Source organism: Acanthisitta chloris, unplaced genomic scaffold, assembly GCF_000695815.1.
Source record: "Acanthisitta chloris isolate BGI_N310 unplaced genomic scaffold, ASM69581v1 scaffold35783, whole genome shotgun sequence".
Classification (NCBI taxonomy): Eukaryota; Metazoa; Chordata; class Aves; order Passeriformes; family Acanthisittidae; genus Acanthisitta; species Acanthisitta chloris.
In genome coordinates this window covers 9526-33493 of record NW_008666090.1, presented here as the reverse complement: position 1 = coordinate 33493, position 23968 = coordinate 9526, and the positions used below count along the sequence as shown (strand labels likewise).

Below are 23968 nucleotides of genomic sequence, written 5' to 3'. Positions count from 1 at the left end.
TCTTTCCAGTGGGAGCAATGATTCATTGAGGTCTTACACTGTATTAAGTATTAAGAAGTATTAAAAAAGCCAGGAACATAGGCAGTATTTGTCCTACATAGGCTTATTATCTGGCATTTCTGTCTGAAAGCAACACATTGGCTCTGTAAACATTTGTCTCCCTTGTTGAGGTTGGAGCTGCTAATGCCCCTTCTGCCCCTCTTGCCCTCTTTGTTAGCAGATGGTTAGCTGGCATGGGGTGGGCACACATACGTGTGTCTGAGCACACATGCTCCTGCTGTCCAAGACTGTGGTTATTCAGCCTCCTGTAATTCATTATTTGTGCTGGTTTTCCCAGTAACAGCTGTGAAAAGAATGTGTACAAACAATCTGCAAACCCTGCAGCCAGGTGTCCTGCCTGTTCGAGCAAGAGCTGCTTTCTCTGTTTACTGAGGTTTCTGTTTATTGATTCAAGTAAAACTGAGTAGGATGGTAAAGCTGTTAAAGATCTGCTATAAAGACAAGCTGCTTGCTGTAGTAAGTGTACTTCTTGGCAGATAGCCTCAGCTGTGAGAGAACATGGGGAGGTGCAGGAGAATGTTGAGTTGTGTTGTTTTAACTGGAAAATTCCCTTGTAATTGTTCTCCCAGGCTTTGTGTTGTGCATCCAAAAAGCCACTCTGTTAAATGATGACAGACTATGCAGATGGACAGACAAGGCTTAATATATCCAAATTAATGTACTTCTTGACTTGCTGGGCTTTCTGCTACATCACTTATTGTGGCTTGTAGTATTGGCAGACCTCTGCATGGTACTATTCACTCCGCTTTGCTCAATTCTCAGGTTACCCATGTACTAGGTCTGTACTAGCTTAAACAAGCAGTTTGGGAATATGTGGCTTGCCAGGAGGATGAGAAACAGAAGAGGGAAAGGAGAAGACTTATTATGATGCTGTAAGACATTTTTCTGCTTAGTCATGCTTGCAAACTGTTGTGGTGAATGTTTCTGATTCCTTGGGTAGTCTTTTAAAGCACTCAAAAGAGTAATTTAAAAGCAATCATCTTGCCATGTGGTAATACACAGCAGAGGACAGAGCTATTTCTAATGTTCTTAGTGATGGTAGTGTCATGGTGTGTTTGGTGGTTGTGTCCATGGCACTGGTGAGCTCAGCTGAGAGTGAGGGCTGCTGTTGTGCTGTGGGCTTGAAAATCCCAGAAGGAAAGGGCAATATCCACCTTTCATCTTCTGTATTGTTGTGCAGGCAGATGTGTGGAGCCCAAGAGGACAATGAGCTAGAGTTGTTCCACAATTATTTTATTACCTTCCTATTTGCTGCATTGTTTGAAATTTTAGGATATTTTATGTATTCTCCCATCTCTTCTCCCCTCCATTCCCCTTTCTCATCAGATGAAGTGATTCCATTTTGTCCCAAATAGCTGCATTTTTTTCTGTGTTTGTAGTAAGAGCAGGTTGCAAGTGGTCATTTTCAGGCATCAGTTTACCCAGTTAAATTGGGTAGCAAAAAGGAATAATTGCTTCTTGAATTAGGGTGAAGGGTTGTCACCTTCCTTTTGACACTGTGCCTGGGTGTTTGAGAGCTCAGTGTTAGAGGAGCAGTGTTCCTACACAAGACTGGCTGCGGTGGCTGTTCCTGCTTGGTGAACAGGTGGCTCTGCAGTCACCTGTGGAATGATCCAAGTGCAATGTGTGTTCCTCATAAATCCCCTGGAAATGGTGATCCTAGCCATCAGATCTACCAAGAGAATTACAGCTCCCAGGAGGCTCTTCTGTATGCACCTTGCATCCCTTACTTCACTTGGCCCTGCCTGTTCAGTCTGGCTTTCCCTTCCATGCCCCCTCAGGCTGTGCTTTTGGAAGCCTCAGAGTCTGCTTTCAGCCTCCCTCTCTGGAGCTGGGTTTCTAAACTGGCACAGCCTTTGAAGTACAGAAGTCATAAGGGCTGTGCCTAGAGGCCAATATGCTGAGATGATGCATCTTGAATAAGCAGAGCTGGAAATTTCACTTTTAACTTTTCCAACCATTGCTGCCACTTCCATGCTCTATTTCTCTGTTTGGCTTTCCCACTGTTTGTGTTTCTAGACAATTTTTATATAACTGAGTTTTATAGCATGCTACAAGTCTGACCATTTAATTTAGACTATTATTATTGGAATGTAATGCAATTTTATGAGTCTCATGTTTTCCAGCTCTAGTTATGCATGACATGGAAGGCATTGAGCTGCTCTTGCAGAAAAGCTTGTTCTCACTGTCTCAGTGGACAATATATTGCTTCCATTACTTCTCTCATGTGGGTTTTCCAGTGCCCTCCATGTAAATCCCAGAGAGTAGTATACAAGATAGCATTTGAGACTGTTAACACCTCATGTGGTTGAAAAAGTCTTTTGTTTCAAGCTTTACTAATTAGAATTCAGTCTCTCAAGGACCTAAATAGTTTTCATGAGGGTAAAATGACTGAAGATGAAGATTAATACCTTGGGTTGTTTTCTCACAAATAGGTTAATTACTTTTACTCGTCCATTTCCTTTTAATTTGTTACAGGTTTGAGCTATCTGGAAGATGAAGCCCTGGCTGCAGTTGGTGTTCTTCCCCTGTGTTTTCTTCATCTGGCACACAGAAGCAGAGTTCTTCACCTCCATAGGTATGGAAAGGACCTAATGCACAATGTTGTGATGTAGTTAATGTGATTACCAGAACTCTTGAAGTTTACAGTTGATGCATATGGCTTTCTTCATGTGGCCCTATCAAACAATGTCTGTATTGAGAAAAGCTGCTCTTCTGCAGCATCAGTGCAATTTCTTTGCAGTTGGGTAACAGCACTCTGTAACCAACAAGGTACAAATTTCTCTGGAGCCTCTGTCAGTAAAATAAAATGGGGCCTGTGTTCTATTAAGAATTGTGCATCTGTTGTCATCTTGAACACAGCACAATCTTATGCTAAAAAGGTTAGTCCTGAATTTGGTTTATGAAAAGAGTTGAAGTGATAAATAAGTGAAAATTTTTTTCACAGGACCTGAAATCTCCTGTCTTCTCAAAGCTGGAGTTAGGTGTCAGATGGAAAAACTAGTAATTCCCTTACCTTGTGTAAGGCCTGTGTAAATACTGATGAATTTATATGGTTATAAATCCTAAAAATAATTGGATTTTATGATAGTTTAGTTCATGTGTTCTAATAGCTGTGATACAGTCATGTATGATCGTGGTAGAGCTTCAGAATAAGCACAAACTGCATTTTCTGCTGTTACTTGGTCTAATGTTTTCCTGTGGAGCAGTGTGGGGAGTTCCCCTCCATAAGGGCATTAGAGGCTGATTAACTACCACTGGCTGTTCTCCAGAGTATTCTTTGAGCCAGTGGAGCTGTGTTTCTGAATGGTAAAACTCAGAACTCCTGGTGGGTTATTTTGCACCACTGTGTGGAAGCACTCAGCCAGAGCCAGGCAGAATTGTGTTCCACTGCCAACCTCCTCACGTGCTCCTTGTGCTGGGGTTGGCTGAACAATATTTAACTACATATGTATTGTTTGGTTCTCATTTTCCTAAGTAGCTTTTTGTACAAAGTTACCACGAAGGATCACCATTTCTTTATACTTACCTGTTTCTGATCCTTTCCTAACTCTGAAAGTAGCACAGCCTGCTACCTTCTCTCTGCTTAATCATGCCTCATTAATAATTACTTTGGAATGCTGAAGCTAAAGCTGTGGCTGCATTTATAAATCTCATCCGGTCTTTCAGTGTTTGGGCTTTGAAAAGCCAAGTTTGTCATAGCAATTAGGACTGACATGTTAGCAATTTCCACTAATGCTAATCAGGAGAGAGTGTGTGTCAGTCTAGGAACATTAGTCTGAAATTCCGCTGTGCTTAATGTTAGGCTGTGTTTCCACAGTTACCCATATTGTAAGGCTGTAATTTTAAATGATGCCAGTGGTTAGACAAATAATTTGTTAGTGTGACCTAATCTGTATCCATATGTAGAACAGATGCTTTGGCACCTATTTATATCTTTTGTTGCTTTGATTCAATAGCTGTACGAATGTCAAACCTTTCTTTTGATTTTCTTGCGTACACTTGCAATACTAAGTGTCATTCAGAAGCAGTGGAAGGGTCACAGGAAAGCTACATGAGCCATTGAAGCTGGGACTTTAAAAGGCCCTTGAAGCATTTGAATGCCAGACCTGTATGTATAATAGCTCTTGTGGTTTACAGGCATTGAAGTGGACACTCTTAATTTGTCTGTTCTTTGTGGTGGTTTGTAATAGCCCTAGAGCATTTAATGTTTGTCTTCTGTATGCTTGGAAATACTTACTTTTTTAGGTCTGATGAACATTTGCTCCTATTTTCTTCTTAGGCCAAATGACAGACCTGATTTATGCAGAGAAAGACTTGGTACAGTCTTTAAAGGAATATATCCGAGCAGAAGAGAACAAGCTTGCTCAGATTAAAAGGTAAGGGAAGAGGTTTGTATAATGAAAGATGACAAAACGGCTCATCTGTGTTCAATCACACCCCACCTTTCTCTCTCTGCTGCTAGGCCTTGTTGGTATTTCCTCGGTAGATAATCACAGTGAGACCACGGGTACTAACTTTTATTTAATTTATTCCTGTAAACTGCAAGGAGGAGTCCTAAAGCCCTGCTGCTTTAGAAACGGTGATCTGCTGGGCTCTTCCAGCCTTGTCCATGTACCATCACAGGGCTCCTGTGGAGAGGACACTAGTCACATCAGAGGAGTCTTGTCATGCTAGCTGAATGCCTCTGTGTGTCACTGCTCTGTGCTACCTGTAGTTTCATGCTGCTTACTACAAAGTGTGCCGGTGTCATTGTCTAGTGACTCATACTGAATCCCCAGATTCCTTCCCACCTTGGCTTTGCCCTCAGGGACAGTTCTTCTGCTTTGTTCTCTTCAGTTGCCAGCCTGGCTGCAGCACATCTCTGACTTTGTCCTGATTGCTTAGTTCTCTTGAAAGGCTCTTGCTGACAACTGATATTTTCTGTGTCCCTTAGGAAGATTGTTAATGATTATCTAGCCAAAAGCAATATCTACTAGGGTGTGACACTAGGATAGTCTAAATGAGGTCCAGGTTCAGAAGAGCCTCTAAAAGGAGCCATGCTGTCCAAAGAATTTCTGGACTCCAGGCTGTATGAGTCAATCTGATTTCCCTTTGGGGATATAGGGTGAGGATGGGGCTATGGAGTAGTGAAATCATAGGAATTCTGGTCATGTATACACAAAATGTTCTTTTCTTGAAAAGCAGTCTCCTCTCCAAGTATTGGTAAAGACAATGTCTGTTCAATCTCTGTATACACTGGTGTTTTTAAGACTCATCACAAGTGAGATGCATGCCTGCTGTAGTAAGGTTTAAAATAGTAAGCAGGGAAATAATTTCTTTTTATAAGAAAGACTATTGTAGTTTTAAAAAATCCACTTTATCCTTGTGAAGTTGAAAGACAGTTATGGTAGCAACAGCAGCAATAATTTTATCTAGTGAGAAGGAAGATGTGCATTCTTGAATTGTTCTCAGGCTGAAGCATACATTTCTCATTCCAGCTGGGCTGAAAAAATGGATGTACTGACCAGCAAATCAGCCTCTGATCCAGAAGGATATCTAGCACACCCTGTAAATGCATATAAGCTTGTGAAGCGTTTAAATACTGACTGGCTGGAATTGGAAAACCTAGTTCTTCAGGATACAACAAATGGTAAGGAGTTACAGGGGAGAAGCTATCAGGAGGCAGCCTCAGGACAGTCCTCCATGTGTTCTGGAAAACCACAAGCTCCGCTGTGGTTTAAATACTCTTGCCAAGTTTGTTTGAAACAAACTAATGAGTGGCCTCTTGTGGACTGGTTACCCAAGTGAGTGAAAATTGCTACTGAAACACATCTCAGTCAAGACTTGGAGAAACTGTTACTGGTTTTATTTGGGGAATAGGGAGAATAGGATATGTTAAAGTTGTCAGCTGTGGTGGCAACTGTTGGGTGTGAAGTTCCTTTCTATAATAACTTAATCTGCTTTCCCAGTCTGTTCCTTTTTTTGGTGATCGTTGTTTTTTGACCATGTTGATCAGTAGGTAAGATTAAGAATCAAGATGAGCCCCACACTGAATTGGTGAAGGAGTTTGTATCAGGCCCAGCATTAAGAGTTGGCAGATATTGTAGTCATGTTGATAACAGGATAATAGTTGCTATCTGTAAACTTCTAAATCAAATGTTTCCAATACTAATCTTTGGTTTTGCATTATGTTGTCAAAGTGTCTGCCTGAATTTGCTTTCATAGCCTTTTTCTTTTTTTTAATAGAGGTTTATTTTTTCTGGGGTCTTTGAAAGTGAGGGAGAATAAGCTATGTTTTTCAGGCAGAACACTGCATGTTTTCCCTTTCTGCTCTGCATATGTTAAAGTTTAGGTACTTGGCAGTGCTTTCCAGCCAAGGCTTGCCTTTTGGAATAGTCATCTTAGATGGAAATAAAATACTCAATTCTTTTGAGTACTTCTGTCACTAATTCTTTTTCTAAAGTCTTCCTTTTCCAGTTCTGCTTGCTGCATGACTGGAAACAGTTGGGTGGTTTTCCTGCAGTTGATGACTCCCAGTTCTGCCCAACCAACCTGCCGTGTAACCTTGATACATTTATCTAGTGTGTTTAATTTTATTTCTAAATGTCACCTGGTTTTACTTGTCAGGTTTAGGCCTCTCACTGAGTGAGGCCCTACCTTATGGAGGGGATCCTGGATCATGGTCTCTGTCCCTTGAACTGAGACTTGAAAAGCTCTTATGGCTTTACAGACTGGAGTACAGAGTTGGAGGTTATTGCCCAGTACTGTGATCTGCAGTTCTTGTCTGTAGATACTACAAGAGAACTGATGAAAGCTATGACGTTTTCGTGTCAAAAAGAGACATTGCAGGAAAATGGAGGTCTTTTCCAACCAGTTGATTCTGTGATTAGATTCATATTGTACTTTAGTAACTGTGTGGCACAAGAAAACTGTATGGTTTAGTTATTTTTCTTTTGCTCATGAGCTGTATTTCTTAAAATGGAACAGAAAACAATGTGTTTATAACTTGAGAGCTTAATAAGAGGCTTTAAATCTGGATTATCTGAATCTCAACTCCCAAACCAAAGCAGATGTTTCCCCTTCTGTGTTAATCTGGCACTAATATTTATCCAAACTCTGAAAGTAACATCTTTCCCTTTTACTGCAAAGGCTTTATTGCAAATCTTACGATTCAGCGTCAGTTTTTTCCAACTGAAGAAGATGAGACTGGAGCTGCAAAGGCTCTGATGCGCCTGCAGGACACATACAAACTGGATTCTGAAACTCTCTCTCGGGGGAACTTACCAGGTAAGTGCACCAAGGTCTCCTCTCCTTCAACGGGAAGGAAGTGGTAACATCCTCACTCTCCCCTTTATGAAATGGGGTCTAACAGATTTTGCCACAGAGATGGTTTAGAAAGTATAGAGAGATATTGGGATGTCTCTGCAGCTGAGTCCTGGTAACTGTTTGTTGCTGCTGCTTATGAGAGACTTGCTGAAACAGGTTATGGTTGCTACCAACACACAGTTTACAAACTGAATAGGCTTCATTAGAGTGTGGGTAGATGAGCTGACACTATGTTTCTAGTTATCATATGTAAGGTATTAGTAATGGCCTTAGTTTTTAGGTGGCAAGTGTGCATCTGCTGAGCTGGAGCAACTGGAAATCAGTGAAATTACAGTCAAATGGATCCCCAGTTTGTCTAAATAACCATCAGCTTGCTTATGCACAATATAGATCTCCAGAAAAGAGAAACAAGCTAGCTCTGCATGTAGTCAGGCTTGTCTGATCATCTAACAGTGTAGGTTCAGCAAAATCTGTTAAGGTGTTAGTCTGTACTGGCTTTGTCTACAACAGAAAGCACAATAGCTTAACACTGTAACTTCTGTTATACTTCTCTTGGTTTCCAAAGGAATGAATTACAATAGAATTAGGGTAGAATTCACTTTTTAATTATGAAGGTGGTCAGTTTAGTACTGAACCAAAAATATTGTCAAAACATTGCCTTTTAGAAACAGTTTTGGATGATAAAAGTGTGTATTTAGAGAGATTCCTCAATATGTGCCAGGTATTTGAAGGCAAAGGTGCTTCTGTATAGATTACTCAAAGCTATGTTTTTGTTTTTAGGAACAAAATATAGATCCTCTTTGGCAGTAGGTGACTGCTTTGGCATGGGGAAGACAGCTTACAACGATGGGGACTACTATCACACTGTGCTCTGGATGGAACAGGCCTTAAAGCAGCACGATGAGGGGGAGGAGACAACAGTCAGCAAAGTAGAGATCCTAGATTATCTCAGCTATGCTGTTTTCCAGTTTGGAGATTTGCACAGAGCCATGGAGCTTACCAGACGGCTGATATCCCTCGGTAAGAACAAAAGACACGTTATTCTAGTGCTGGGGAGTGCTGCCAGCAGCAGAGCTGAGGACAGTCGTGGCCCATACATGTTGGTGAGCTGACTGGAAGGATATCCTGACAGATGACTTATAGTAAATGTGGGTCCTGGAAGACAACCAGTCTATTTATACATGAAGCATCTTTAACAAGCTGTCTTATGGCCCATGTTGTTATTACCCAAAGACCCAATGTGTGTCTGACTGCAGTACTTGTGTGCTTTGCTGTAGTGTACTGAGACACTGTGTTTGGCAATGGTTAAAGCCTCACTCGTTTCAAGAGAAGATCAAGTCTTAGGCAGAGTGCTCCATCTTCTGTAAAGTCCTACTGACTTCCATATTCCTCTTTATTCCTCAGTGCAGGTGCTATTTGATGCCAGAGAATGCTTTGCTCAAGATCTGAAAGTCTTCATTTCTGAATATTTGGTGCAGATTGAGTTTCTTAAAACCTCCTTTTATCTCTGGGCTGTTTCTAGCTTTCTCTTGAGTAAGCAAATAAGCATTGCTTTCTATCCAGCTTTGCCTACTTCCTGCGTTGGAAAGGTCTGTCCTCCACAATTAGAGTTAACATTTACTGTGTTATATGTTTGTTGGATTTTTTTATATTTTTTTTCCAAATGAGCTGTGGTTCTTAGTTTAGATATTAGCTACATCCTGAGTGTGGGTGAAACCTTCCCATTGAAAAATATGTATCGGTAATTTCTGTAGACATCAGAATTCTTAGACTAAAATTTACAAGAATAAATATTTATAGAATCTAGCTCCCTCTGCAATGGGGTTTAACACTGGTAGCAGAATGCAAATCTTTATCAGCAGCAGTGGAACAGACTTGGCAGACCCTCTGGGAGCAGCAGCTTCCTCTTCTCTGGGCTCAGCTTCCTTATCTGGCCACTATTAGCCTGTGCTCTAATGAGTGGTGACTGCAGTGGCCTTTGGGGTTGGTTCCATGAGATAAACACAATAAGCTTGAGAGGGACAGAAGGAAAGAATCTGTTCTAGATGCTAGTGTCCAGAAACATCTGTGAACAGGGAATTGTTCCTTCTTAGTTACCTGCGGTAAAGAGCTATTGATGGTGTTTATTGATTCATGCCGACATCATTAATAAATCACTAATGATATCTCCAAAGATGCTAGTGATCCAGGATTTCTCACATATAAACCTCTTAGATAGTGATGAATGCTGTGATAACACATACCTCAGAGCTTCCCAACTTGAGGGAAGGTTTTGGGGCTGAAGACCGTGGCTGGACACCACAGTCCTTGGTTAAAGTGTGTGTGTGTGCAGTGTGGATGAGAAGAGGGGTGCAGCAAGTGGGTTAGCTTGATCTCTGCTGATGAGCTCTATGATCTGCTTCTCTTGGATAGAAAAGTTGAGAGAAAAGGAGGAATGTGAAGACCAAAATTTTCTACTCTTTTTTTTTTTTTTCCCCCCCCCTCTTGGAATACAAGTTTTGTGATGGGTTCTTCCAGAAAAGATTCTTTTCCATACTGTGCCTACACATCCTCTGCAAAGCCAGAAACTTCCCAGTGGTTGTTTTCAGTGCAGACTGGAACCAGTGCCTTTGGTTGCCTGATAATGCTTTAGGAAGGGGAAAATTTTTGCTGTCTTGATAAAAGACCTGTTTGTTCCTGTGATTGCAAAAATCACTGATTGTGTCTGTGTTTCTCCCAATGAAGACAGCACTCATGAGAGAGCAGGCAGCAATCTGCGGTACTTTGAGAAGCTGCTGGAGAAGGAAAGAGAGGAGGAGGAGAAAGAAAAGTCAGTAAACAAGACTGTGACAACGACAGAAGCAGTGGTGCAAAGTGGTGCCTATGAGAGGCCTCTTGACTACTTGCCAGAGCGTGATATCTATGAGGCCCTTTGCAGAGGTGAAGGGGTGAAAATGGTAAGAGAAAGACAACAATTTCCTGACTCTTCTGCTTTTGCATAAGAGTGATCAGGCTTGCTGAGACGTGGGAAGTTTCTCCTTCTGTGAAGTTGTTTTTTGAGAAAAAGTTAAATGTAGTTCTGTCCAGACTGAGATTTGTAACTTAGGTCTTGGTTTCTCTGTTTTTAGCTGTTAATCCTGGACATGCAAACAGTTCTCAACTGTACCTCTTAAAGGTTGTTGAAGCTTGGTTCTCCTCAATCTGTCTACTCAGCTCTTTCAAAGGCAGCTGTACAGATATACAAGACATTTTCCCCTGAAAGCTGGTTATACTGTGCCATGCTTAAGGGATCACATTATTCCTTCCCTTTTGCATTTTAAAATCATATCTTTCTTGGATGACGATTTTGACCAGCCAGTCTCCAGTACCTCTCAACAAACATGGCTTTAGTTCTTAGTGCAGGGAAAAGAATCAATTTATTCCATTTGCTTAGTTTTTAATTGTAAGAAGCAGACTTCTTTTACAGCTGGCTGCTCGTGCAGTTCTTTGCTTAATCTGTAACCTATTATTTAATTCCCCTAAAGGTTAGTGTTTCAGAAGTTGCTCAGTTGTACCTTGAGTGAGTGGGATATCTTGTTTTTATTTGCCTCACTCCTGCTTAGCTCCTGTATCTGCTGGTCAGCTGATGGCTTGTGTGGAATGAAGCTCATTTTCTTGCCTGTTTTAAGTTCATGAAAAGTGTTTGAGCAGACAATGCTTTGTTTGGCATTTTGTTTCAGACACCTCGAAGACAAAAAAGGCTGTTTTGTCGGTACCATGATGGGAACAGAAACCCTCATCTCCTCATAGCTCCTTTTAAGGAAGAAGATGAATGGGACAGCCCTCATATTGTACGATATTATGATGTCATGTCTGATGAAGAGATTGAGAAAATTAAACAACTAGCTAAGCCAAGGGTAAGTTTCCCTTTTTCCAGCTCACTAATGACTGCTAATTCCATGCTTTAATCTCTGAGCAAAGACTAGGCAAAGGATTTGAAAGATCTGGTTTCATACTACAGATGATACACTGCAGCTGTGAGCCTAAGGGGAATGATTTCGAAACTGTCTGGTGATGTAGGACCATAAAGCCCAGGCTCCTGAAGGTATTTATGCATTGTTGCACTTAATTATGCAAAGCTCTCAGCAAATGGCTTAGAAAGGTTTTAAGAAATTAGAGACTAGACCTGAAAAGGTATATAGCTGACTCACAGATACAGGAGTGGGTGTGCAATATGTCTTAAGTCTGTCGTTTGAAATGGAGCCAAACCTAAATGGCATTCAAACAGCCCAAATCTCAACAGAAGTAGGAAGAAAAAAAAGAGGGATTTTTTCTTTTAAAGTTGTGCTAGAAGAATATCTAGAGGTTTGTTTGCTTGCTTTGTGTATCCTGGAATCCACTGCTTCTGTTTTAAACCATAGGTGTTGCCTGTTACCTGTGGTGTGAGTTCTAGTGGCTCTGCACTCAATAAAAAGGCAGTTATTTAATGCAAAGCTAGTAATGATCTCATCTGATTTGTCTGGAGGTGGAATTTCAGTGGAACCTGTAAAACTGAACACTATTTATAGATAAATGGTTCATTTTAGTACTCTTCAGGCTACTGCTATGAAATATGGTACTAAATTTCCAGTGAAGAGATACTTTTCTGTATGTATTGCTAAATGCAAGCATAAATAGTTAGAAACAGGTTGGGAAACTGATGCTTCCCAAGAACATTAATAATTTGGGATGTTTGTCAAGCTGGACTTCTATGACTACCAGCCACAGCTATGGAAGCATTGGCAGAACACTCCTGTCTCAGTGAGGCCTTTCACCTCCATAAATGGAGACTTTTTCCTATTACATCATACTATAAAACTTCAAGAGCTTCAGATAACATGGAAGCATTCACATAGAGCATATCACTTAATCAATTTTATCAAATAAAGCACTTTCTGAAGACAGCCATTAATTTTTTTTTGTCTTCCCTTTTTATTCGAAGTTTTATGGAAAGTCTGAAGTCTTGATCACTGAGTTTTGCTTATATTACTAATGTCAGTGGAATTTTTCATATGATGTATGTAGAGTAGAATAGGGATCAGTCCCTATAAGAGTAGGTAAATATAGCCTTAAGATTCAGATGAAAATTTTCAATTTAAATAAAAACGCAACCATTTCCTTATGATTTGTTTTTTCTAAATCTGTCCATAGCTCAGCTGCAGGAATAGCTTTAAACTCTACATCACTACTGAAAGAATGGAAAATGCAAGTCCAGTGATCAGATGGTTCTTAATAAATACAGCTTAATTTTGGCCAGGAAATTTTTGTAATCATGGAAGCTTTCAGACAGAGCTCTGAAGTGATGTTTTAGTATTAGGCTCAGAAAGATGAGCACTTCATACTAAAATGCATTTGCAAGAAATTTCTACGTTTGAGTCCAAGCACTCTAACATTATCTGCATTTTATACTTGCCAATACTTTTTGTAGAGAAACAACATCTGTATGTGATTGGGAGTAGCTGTATTCAAGTTGGTTTGCATGCTTGTTTTGCAAAATGCAATCACTCTTACTCCACTTCCAAAAAGCAGTTCCAGCTTTTCAGGCAATGCATTAGAGCCAAGTGGGGGAGGGTCAAGAAAATTCTTAACTCTATTGATGTGGATAGCATTGAGACAGGTCTGCCATCAAAGTATGAGAACCTTATTTCCAAAATTCTGAAGTTCAGGTATGTGTGAACAGGCAAAAATATGGCATGGAGGGTGGTGATGCCATCAATATCTTTGAACTCAGTGCTGTAGGGTTTCAGCAATGCATAATTCCAGAAAGAAAAGGCAATGAAGCGATGCTGAATGAAAGACACCCTGAGAGGAAGACTAGATGAAGCTTCTGACCAATGTAGTGTGTTATGGTGAATCTTCAAAGCTCAACAAATGCCTGTTTATAAGGTTTCTCCGCCATGAGAGAGGAAGCCTCACATTTATCAGCTGGTTATACCATCTGAGATGTAGATTGTATGTCTTGAATGAAGAAGCCTATCAGAAAGGGCAGGTAGGGAATAACATCAATGTAGTCAGGCTTATTTTAGTTCTGATTTGTTTAGATCAAATGCTAGGTGCAGAAATCAAGCAAGCATATACAAGGCTGAAAATGGCAGCAGAATGAAAAGTTTGGGAAGCAAGATTATATCCCCAAAGCTCTGCTTCACTGTGGAAGTGAAGAACAGCATTCAGTCAGTCTGGCTCTTCTGTTATGATTTATGCAGAAGAAATCTGGAACAAAATAACAGCAAGTCAGAAGTACAGCAACAGCTGTGCCAAAAGCTCTTGTGTAGGGACAAGACAGCTGACCTGGATTGTAAAACTGGCTGGAGACCGAGGGGAAAATGAAGGAAATAATGACTGCATGCTCTGAAGAAGACTCAAATGGAAAGGCTTTCTATGACCTATAATTAAGTGGAAGGAAGGAGGCATGATTTAGAGTGTTTGTGGTTTGCAGGAGTTAAATTTAAATGTGGTCTGAGCTTCCAGTCAAAGAAAGGAGTGTCCCACTTCTTGTTCTCAGCTGCAAGTATGAAACCAAAGTGACCTGGTGTGTTATGTTAGCAGTTGTCTGTCACTGACACCAGAGCAAACCTCATCAGTTTTGCCAAGTTCCCATTTTTCTTACAAATCTGGTGATATGGCCTGAACATGATGATAAACCCACTGTTTAAAATGTATAGGTGAGCTGTGCTTTTGCAAAGTTACCTTCATCATGTAGGAGCATATCTCAAACTGTCTCTGATTTATATGTTCCAGGCATCTTCCAATTGGAACATCTGAATATGGGAATGTTGAGAGTTGCCCTCAGGAGTTTTCTACCACTGAGGATTTGCCTGCCCCATAATTTGTAACTCATTCTGTAAAAGTTATCTCTCATTTTTCATCAGAGAATGAGGTTGGGGTTTTCAGTCCACATGAGGAGCAGGCCAAGAACTTGGGCTTCATATATTGTTAATGTTTCTTGTTGTTCCTTCTTGCTAATACTGACTCCAGCTGTTTAAAACAGCTCTTTCAAAATCTTTTCAGCAAGCAACTCATGTATTTAGTGAATATCATGGCTTGTGCAGTCAGTCACTCTTTTTCCAGACAATGCAGGTGATGGATTGTACTTGTGTTTCTGTGTGTAGTGTTTTAGTGTGAAATCAGAACAAACTCTAGGTTGGAGCTCTTAACTTTCTTCCGGTTATACACTGAAGTTGGACAAATCAGGTGTTGATTTTGGTTAAGGTGAAGGAAAGTTGGTGTTTTTCTGTCCTGTAGTTGATGTGTTTCTTCCCCCTTGGGATTTTTTTTGACACAGCTGGCACGAGCCACAGTACGTGATCCCAAAACCGGTGTCCTTACAGTGGCTAGCTACAGGGTGTCAAAGAGGTAAGCAGAGAGAAGAGTTTAGCTTTAAGGTTTTTGTGCTTAACAGCTGTCGTCTGTTACCTACAGCTTAAAACTTGAACTGCTTTGCATGTAACCAAAGCTTCCCCATCAAATGCATGGAAAAAATGGCTCTTTCGGCCATCTGAGGGCAGAAAAACCTTTCTGCCTTGGCAAATGTGTTGTTGCATTTGGTATTCCAAAATCATGTTGTTGTATCCTTCCCTTATTCTAGCTCATGGCTGGAGGAAGATGATGATCCTGTTGTGGCCAAGGTGAATCAACGTATGCAGCAGATCACAGGGTTAACAGTGAAAACAGCTGAGCTGTTGCAGGTGGGTACACTGGCTTCATCCTGGTGGAATTAGCTGCTGGTCAGGGTGGTCTGATGCAGGTGAATGTTTTCCCTGTGTGCTAGACAGAGTAGGGTGGAGAGATCAAAGAAATAGAAGATAACTTTTTGCAGCAATCTGTGATTTACCAGTTTGTTTTGAGGGAAATGCCTGCTGCTTATTTTCAAGTCTGCAAAAGCTGAACCTCCTTCCTAGTTGAACCTTTCAAAGACCCAAATATTTTTCATAGCCCTGCTACAGTCTCCTATTAATTCTGATCTCTGTCTGGCTGTTGGGAAAAGGCAGGAGAGCAGCTGTGGTTACAGCATTGCCAGAATAGCTGTACCTTAGCTTGTTTACTGCTTCTCTCCCTCCATACTTCTTGAATTCTTGTTTCAAAGCCTGATTGCAGTACTGTTGATTACAGGCTATCCACAGAAACCAGGTAATTGTATAGTGATCTGGGAGACACATGAAGTGAAGCCTCAGAGTAACTAAATCATATGTTATGTGATCTTCAGATAAAGGGGTGCTTTTTCACTTTGAGCCTTTTGTGGTCCTGGAAGGACATGTGTATGTCACAGATCATACAGGAGTGACACAGAATATAATTCTGTCTTCTAAAGTGGACACAGAATTCCACACACTCAGCTACCTCCTCTTCAGAGGAAGTAAGCAAGAGTGTGGTAAATCTATTGCTGCTACTTCATGTTAAACAGGCTGTTGTAGTGATAAGTAGAAACCCTTAAGTTACAAAAAGGAGAAGCACTTAAGTTGTTTCTCATCTGTGTACCTCACTTCTGGCAATCTATAAGAAATTAAGTGTGCTATAGATAATTATCTTGCCACAAAGTGCTGTTCCCCAGTGCATGGTTTGGATTTCTGAGAGCAAATGCTATTCTGCAGCAGTCACAGTTCAATGGATGTTTATGTTTCCTTCTTCCATGCATTAGGTTGCCAACTATGGAATGGGAGGGCAGTATGAGCCACACTTTGATTTTTCTCGGGTAAGATCACACTTGAAATTATTTATTGGTGGGCTGGGGAGTGGGGAACAATTTTTGGTTGAAGAGAACTGTTGGAACTGTTTTCTGTTAAAGCATTCTGTGTGTAGGCCTGTTGCATGGATGGATTATGACTTTGAAAAGCCTTTGCGCTGCCTTCTCTGATGCTGAAAGTTCAAGAGAAATCTTCCTGCTTATCTTTGCGACCTTGATTGCTTGCACAGTATAGAGATGCTAAAAGAGGGTCAAGCAGCACTTGAATGTGCTCTTCCATTGCTTATTTGTAAACTGAGGTCTGCAAGCCCTGGATTGCGAGTCTGCCGTTATCCATGAAACTTCAGAGTTCAGCAAGGTTGTCCAAATTCTGATCTCTTCTCTCTGGCAGCCAGTGATAGGACTTGAGGGAATGGCCTGAAGTTGTGTCATGGGAGGTTTAGGTTAGATATTAGAAACAGGTTCTTCACTGAGGGGATGGTTGAGCACTGGAACAGGCTCTCCAGAGAAGTGCTTAGAGCACCAAGCCTGATAGAGCTCAAGAAACGTTTGAACAGTGCTCTTGGGTCCATGGTGTGATTCTTGGGAATGTCCTGTGTAGGGCCAAGAGTCGGACTTGACGATCCCTGTGGGTCCCTTCCAACTCTGAACATTGTGATTTTGCAGGAGCTGGCTGAAGGTGAGACATCCTTCACCCTTCCTCAAAAAAAGTAGCCATTATGGAAATCCTCATGGGTCGTACAGTCCTTCTGGCAAAACCCTTAGTGTGGCTGCAGCTCTGGGGAGGTTTCCTGGGTCGGTGTTTAGTAGGGCAGCGCTTCAGGGAGCAGGTGAACACGCAGGTGATGGATGCTGGATCCACACTAGGCACTAGAGGGCTCTGCCTGGCAGAGAACAGCTCTGGTTTGCTGCAAGGAGGGAGAAGAGCAAATTCTTCATTATTGCCCTAAACCAGTTCATTGAACGTGCTAATCATACTGAAGAGCTATGGTGGCTGGTAATTTCAAATAGAAAATCCATCTGATGCCTTGGCTTCCAGCAGAACTGTGGTATTTCTGTGGAATCTGGCTTAATTCAGGCTGTCCCAGTGGTTTTACCTGGTAGAAGGCGTTGCTGCAGCCAGAGCACACAACCCAATAATTGAGTACAGAATTTAAGCCACCCAACTTAGCACTGTTTAAAAAAAATAAAAACAAAAATCCTGAGTTTCAACACTATGGAAGCTTATATTCGTTAGCTTTGGCCCGAGAAGAGAATTTTCCTGTTAACTTTGAGACTGCTTCATTTCCTGAGTCAAGCAGATGCTCTTAAATTCTCTTCAAAGCCTTTGAACTCAAGGACCTCAGGCATCAAATTGGCCAGTGTGGACTTTACTTTTGGATTAGGCAGCTGGGGCAGAGCTCCACTTGGAACGTAACCTTGGCTGCAGTCATCAGCTGAGGCAAGGCAGTTGCAGAGTCTGCCATAGTTTTGGACTGGTCCTGCAGGCTCTCTGTGCATCACAGATTTTCAGTGTTGAAATAGATGTGCTGGTGTGTCTCCCCAGCTCCTGATCAGCCTTGCAATTTCTTGTTCCATTGCAGTTCTCAAATAGGGGCACTTCAATAATTGCATATTATACAACTTGGAGATTTTATTGGTTGTTCAAGTTAGATTTTTTTGCTGTTGAAGTTGAGAAATGCATGATTGGACTGGGGTTTCGCAGGGGTGGCAGTACCCAGACAATCAATCCCCTGTATCTCAGTGCTCTTATGTTGGCTCTTTTGGGTTGAATTTGCATAGGTAAAAGTCTTTGGTTTTTTTATGAACCTGTTTTAGGAAAGACTTCTTTTTTCTCAAAATATGCTTCAAGTAGATTGAACTACAACTTATTAGAGACGGTGGCTGTGGTTGTCCTTGCTGTTTCTTTTTAAATACTGATTTATACTGTATGTGTTAAATATTACTGGTTTTGTGCATAAGAATGCACTGTAATGCCTCCTGACTGAAATGAGTTCCTGACTATTAGCTATTTAAATCAACTTTTTGCTTTGTCTTTTTTGAAGGGAAGAGAGAAACACTGGTATTCTAGATGTTCTTTCCATTTCTAAACTGGCACCAATGTGACCTCATACTTCAACAAATGAAACTCAGTGTTTCTTACAGAGTAAAGACAATGTGATCTTTTTGATGTGGTCCTTAGTCCCAGACAGGCAACCACCTGAAACAGGCTCATTATTGCTACTCTACCGTTTTGCTTGCTGGCAAAAAATGTGTTTTCTCATCTCATTACAATATTTCTTTGAGTTGCTACATTTACAGGAACCCTCTGTGTTTTCTAAAGCCCATTGAAGATGAGTTTTTTTTGTATTCACCTCAGTTGTTGACTTTGGATTAGTGCCCAGAACAATAATGACCTGTTGTTAACCTTACTTGGATAACATCTGAGCCACAGGCCCTGCAAACATTGCTCTGCCCTCAGAATTGCTTCGGTGTAACTTATCCTTGTCGCATCTGAGTGCTATGTGCATGCCGTTGTGCACCCTGGCTGCAACTTGTGATGGCTGTAATGTTGCCCTGTATCAATTGTCCCCTTTCTACTCCAACTCTTTAAATTTGGCTTAAGGATCTCTGCAGAGCTACACGTGTGTGTAGCTCTAGTGTGAGCCTGTTTGGAACTTGGGTTAAAGTTGTTGTCTGTTGCAGCGACCCTTTGACAGCACACTCAAATCGGAAGGAAATAGGCTAGCGACGTTTCTTAACTATGTAAGTACCTCTGTCTGTCTGCTGTCTGGGAGCTTGAAATTTGCAGTTATTCTCATTTAATTTTATAGAAAGATGAGCCAGATGCTTTCAAGCGGTTAGGGACTGGAAATCGTGTGGCCACTTTTTTAAACTATGTAAGTATGATGATCCTTTCTGCATTGAGTGTAACTTTAGCAGCATCTTGTTTACAGCTTGTGCAGTTGGTTATTTGTAGATATTCCCTGGCATTTGGAAGTGGGGATTTCATTATTCCTGCAGCATCAGGTGCTGTCCCATCTGAATTGATAGAATTATAGTGGGATTTAACCTCAGAGCAGAAAATTTGAATATAGGACTCAACTTCCCCTTTTGGCCACTCTACTATGGAATCCTTTACTTAATGGGATTCCATGCAAGGAGAGGAGAATCTGGCTTATTTCTCAAAGGCAAGTGCTTGGGGCAGTCTTGTGGTATGCTGTTGGAGAACTTGTCTGTCAGCCATTTAATGTGAGAGAGTCATGTGCTTCCACCACTGTTTGACAGCACTTGATGCTGTGATCTGTTAGCTTCCACCTCAGCTGTGTGTCAAAGCCAAGCTGCTCTGGCATAGCTGCTGCTTCAGCAAATGGAGGAGACAGAGCTGATAAACTTGGTGCAACTGGGTTACAAGTGCAGAATTGAAAGACTCATTAGTTGCATGCATTGCACAGCCCACAGACCATGTACACTGGAATCCTAAACATTGCTGCCACTGGTAATAGTGGCCTCATGTTTTCACAGTCGTCTTCTGACAATCTTTTGTCTATTAGCCTATACTCATTATTCCATTAGGATCACCTAATCTTCACCTTTGAGTGAGAGAACTTCAAATTTAAGTCCTGTGACAAAATATGTATGGCTGAGCTGGTATTTTGAGTGTGGAATGCAGGTCAAAACAGAACCAAAAATACTTGCAACTTGATATGGCAGGGGGAGGAAATTAATCTCCAAAACAAGAATTGGAGTAAGAGAGATCACTGTGAAAATCTGCTGCAGAGAGGTTTTAATTTTAAATTGACTCAACCTGTATTTGGCTTGCTTCTCAGAATTTTGCACAAGCCTTGATTTAGAGGAAATGATACATACCTTACTCTCTGCCAGTTGTACATGGTCAAAGGCAATTCACCCTTTTTTGCCTCATATAGAACACATCATACATGTACCAACACCCTTACTAAAAAGAGTGGTTGTGTTGCTAAGACATAGGTATTAACTTGCAAAGTTGCATGCACATGCTTTCTAGTTGGAATGGGCAAAAACCTGTGCACCTGTGGCATCTTATGCCCTTTTATTGTAGGTACCAAGCAGGAGGACACCAGAGTGGTAATAACATCTGCTTTAAACAGAAATCCAAGTTACAATAGAGAATGTGGGGACTTGGGGAATGTATTCATAGTAGTATTTAAGTTTGGTGGGAGTTGGATCTGACTGATTCATTTCTTTTAATTAGTGTCTGACCCAAAACTTACTGAAATCATTGGAAAGACTTTCTATTTTTAATGGGAGTATTTCCAGGAACTTCAGTGGATTTTGGATCAAGTCTAGAATTTATAATGAATCCATTGTTACTAATGGATTCAGTAGGATTCAAATCATTCCAATGTAGAAGGTCAAAGCATAAAGTTCTGTGCTTTTCTTTAGAGTCACACAGCTGTAGGTGTTAAAGCCTGAGCTGCATAAAGCACTTGAAGTGGCATAACATGCTGGTGAACAGCATAGAAACAGTGCAGAAAGTGAGGTTTTCTAATAGTTTGGATAGTTTTTGAAGTGGTTGACCAAGATGCATGAACTAAATTATGAAAATGAGTTCCAAAGTCATGGCTTCAATTTAAGAGGAAACATGTGGTTTAACAGACACTTGCTTTCCTAATTGGACCATAAACTGGAATGGAATTCTTAAAACAGGCTTACTCTGAAGTCCTCTCCTACGTTCAAGAGTATTAGCTTATTAACACTGCAGGTACACAGCTTCCTGTGGCTAATTGTGAAGTGGATTATATATCATCTAGACAAAGTGCTGGACATAAGCCTTCAGCTGAAAAAAAATCCTTCAACAGCAGGTGCTGCTACTTCTGCAGTTTGTGCTGGTTGAAGTGCATCCTTTCTCATCAGTGCCCCTTGTAGAGGTGCAAGTGGAAATTTCAGGCCTTGGGGCACTTTAGCTTGTGGGACTGCATGTATAAAAAGCCTTGTAAATGGTCAGTTTGTGGGCTTTGTTTTCTCAGATGAGTGATGTAGAAGCTGGAGGAGCTACAGTCTTCCCAGATTTTGGGGCAGCAATATGGCCCAAGAAGGTAAAGTCTGTTTGTGTTTTGGTTGAATTTTTTTTCCCTTTCTCCAGCTCCTGTCTCTCCCTCAGCACAGTCCAGGTAAAAGTCAGCTAACACGACCAAGTGCTCTTCATTGCAGATGTAGCTCATCTTGCAGTCTAAAGGGCATCTCTGTTTTTCAATGTATAAAGTGAACAGTTTTATGTGTACAGGTGTTTTTAACAAAACAAACTTGTGTTCAGGTAGAACTACTATGTACTCTGAACATGGTTGAGTTAGAGTGGAACTAAGGGGGTTTTATGTGTTGTGACCTGTTCATGTGTTTCCTAGGAGCCTGCAGCTGAATTCGTAGGCGTTCCCCCTCTCCTTACTGAAACCTGTATAGTTACATTGGCTAAGCTCTGACTAACCCTGATCTGATTTCACTTTTCAGGGCACAGCAGTGTTTTGGTACAATCTCTTCAGAAGTGGTGAGGGGGATTACAGAACAAGGCATGCAGCTTGTCCAGTACTAGTAGGGTGTAAATGGGGTAAGTAATACTCCTTTAGGAACAAAACCTGGAGGAAGGCTCATGTGTATGCAAAGCTGGGGACATACTGACCCCTTGCAACAGCATTTAATAACCATTTTAACTACTGGATTCATTTGGGCACAATGAAATTTCCCAACATTGATCGCATGAAGTATTAAGCAGCTGCACTGTTCAGCTGTAGGTTTTCTAGTGAGGTTGTTTTGTGTCAATGGGAGCACAAAGTGTTAGAATGTCACAGGGTTTGCATAATGTATTAGCATCAGGATGACTTATATTATCACTTGGCTGGAATCAGGTCTGTTCCTGCAAAGGTCTGTGCATCATTTTAACTGCAAAAGGGTGAGAGCTCTTCATAAGGTAAATGGGAATGCCTGGACACTAGGAATTTCTGCTTACTGATGAAAACTTCTCAAGCTTCATGTCATCTATTCTCACACCTGTCTCCCCCAGCCTCCAAGGTGTTGTCCCCTGGAGTGCCAGAGCATGCTGTGACCTATCAATGATACCAGACCCAGATTACATTGCTCTGTTACAGTTGGCTCCAGAACTGTGCAATTGGCAAGATCCTTTCTTCTTCAAACCTTTGTATCTTTATGTATTTCCCCTTGGACGAGTAGAGAGGTATAAGCATAGATCCTCAGACTGAGAGATAAAGTTTTACTTGAAGTAACCATCTAGGATGCAGTGATACTCACACTGGGTACATGGTGATAACTAATTCCACCTTCTTGTTTCCACAGTTTCAAACAAATGGTTTCATGAAAGAGGAAATGAATTCTTAAGACCTTGTGGGAGAACAGAGGTTGACTGAACCCCAGCCTGCTGCAGACTTTTTTTTTCTGTCTCCTTTTCTACTGTTGTTTGTTCCAGTTCATTTCTAAGAAATGATTCATCTTTTTCTCCAAGCATCCTGGCACTTAAAAAAAAAAAAAAAAAAGTACAACAAAATATGTTACATCTGTGAAAGAAACTAAATGGCATCGTACACATCCTTGTTTTGGTTGCTGTTATTTCCATGTTCCCCTGCCACCCTCCTTTGACCTGCCTTCCTTCCTCCAATCTTCCTCTGTAGTAGTGGTGCAAACAGTGCTGTGGGGGATTCAGTATGTTTGGGTGCTTGGTCTTGTGCCTTTTGTACCTCAGAAGATTTAGATGTTAAATATTTCTTTGAACCAAAGTTGGTTTTTTAAAAAGTTTTGTGTACATGTTGATTATATTGTATTTCTATGGATCACAAGTTTTGAAGCAAAAATAAATTCTTTCCATAAAGTGATACTCTCTTCAATGTCTTTAATAGGTGTGTGTGTCGGTGCTTGGTTTGAGGGAACAGTGAGCCTTTATTTCTGCCTTTGAGGACCTATTGCTTTGCTGTAGAAAATACAGCATGGTTTTGGACAGTGTTTATTTAAAACTCCAGCAAACAAGACAGAACTGTTGCACCTTGTACTGAAGCTGGAAAGGTTCAGTTTTTGTGTTAGAACTCTAATGTGTTCTGGGAGCAGGCAGGCTGCACGTTTCGTGCCAATGACAACTGTGGTCTTAGTATTTTACAGTTATGAGAAGCTTTTTCCTGTAGTGTTAACTCTGCTCTTATTAGGTAGTATCTATTTTTAATGCAAGCAGTTAAAAAAATCTGAAGCCTTTCAAGACTGTCGAAAGTCTTGCCCATCCTTGCTTGTAAAAGCTGATATCTGCTGATGAAACAGTGTTTTTACTGCAGGAGCACCTGAACTCAACACCTATGGAAGTCAGGAGGATGGTTTGCAAGCAAATCTTTATCTACTTTTGAAGACTGGAGCAGGCTTTTAACTTGCTCTTCAGAGAGGCTGGGAATAATCCTGCCCTTTGATTCTCCTTTGCCTTTTTGTTCTGTTAGCATGTGAGTAATGGCCACAAGCCAACACATGGAGTACAGAAAGGAAGTCCCATTTCTGAATTGCTCTAGAAGAAATGACAGTTAATTGCTGGAAAAAACAAAAAAGCAGAGTTATGGAGAAGTAGTCAAATATTTCAGAAATGTAGGAACTTGCCATTAGTACCAGACTGTTGTACCAATTACCAGCTGTGCAGGTGGATTGGCTTCTCTCCCTGGCTGTGTGTGGTTTGGGCATGACTTCATGGGATTATGGACTGAAAGCCATAACTGGTTATGGTTTTACAACCATAACATAGTCCTGAAAGATGAGCTTGGGCTATATATACCAACACATGGAATATACCAGCACATGAAACTGGCTTGAGTAAGCTTCAATTGTACTGAAAAATTCAGTTGCAATCAGGATTGTCATATGAATATGGTTTGCTTTGTGCTTCTGCATTGCCCTGTGTTGTGCAAAGCCTGAATGAGGTAAGGCTTA

General features: G+C 41.0%; 1 protein-coding gene across 2 annotated transcripts in view; it reads left to right on the top strand.

Annotated features, from left to right (window-relative positions):
• P4HA2 (prolyl 4-hydroxylase, alpha polypeptide II) overlaps positions 1 to 22874 on the top strand; it is a 26056-nt gene extending 3182 nt beyond the window's left edge. The window contains exons 2-15 of one of the 2 annotated variants that reach the window (XM_009071972.1): positions 2546 to 2638; positions 4343 to 4439; positions 5541 to 5692; positions 7192 to 7329; positions 8149 to 8388; positions 10093 to 10304; positions 11067 to 11243; positions 14648 to 14718; positions 14951 to 15050; positions 16001 to 16054; positions 18859 to 18924; positions 21034 to 21102; positions 21512 to 21608; positions 22352 to 22634. In XM_009071972.1, the coding sequence (XP_009070220.1) occupies positions 2557 to 2638; positions 4343 to 4439; positions 5541 to 5692; positions 7192 to 7329; positions 8149 to 8388; positions 10093 to 10304; positions 11067 to 11243; positions 14648 to 14718; positions 14951 to 15050; positions 16001 to 16054; positions 18859 to 18924; positions 21034 to 21102; positions 21512 to 21608; positions 22352 to 22422 (1626 nt within the window). In that variant the 5' untranslated portion in view covers positions 2546 to 2556 and the 3' untranslated portion in view covers positions 22423 to 22634. Of the gene's footprint in view, positions 1 to 2533; positions 2639 to 4342; positions 4440 to 5540; positions 5693 to 7191; positions 7330 to 8148; positions 8389 to 10092; positions 10305 to 11066; positions 11244 to 14647; positions 14719 to 14950; positions 15051 to 16000; positions 16055 to 18730; positions 18791 to 18858; positions 18925 to 21033; positions 21103 to 21511; positions 21609 to 22351 lie in introns of those variants that run through there. The other variant, XM_009071973.1, reaches the window with a different exon arrangement.
• Positions 22875 to 23968: the final 1094 nt, after the last annotated feature.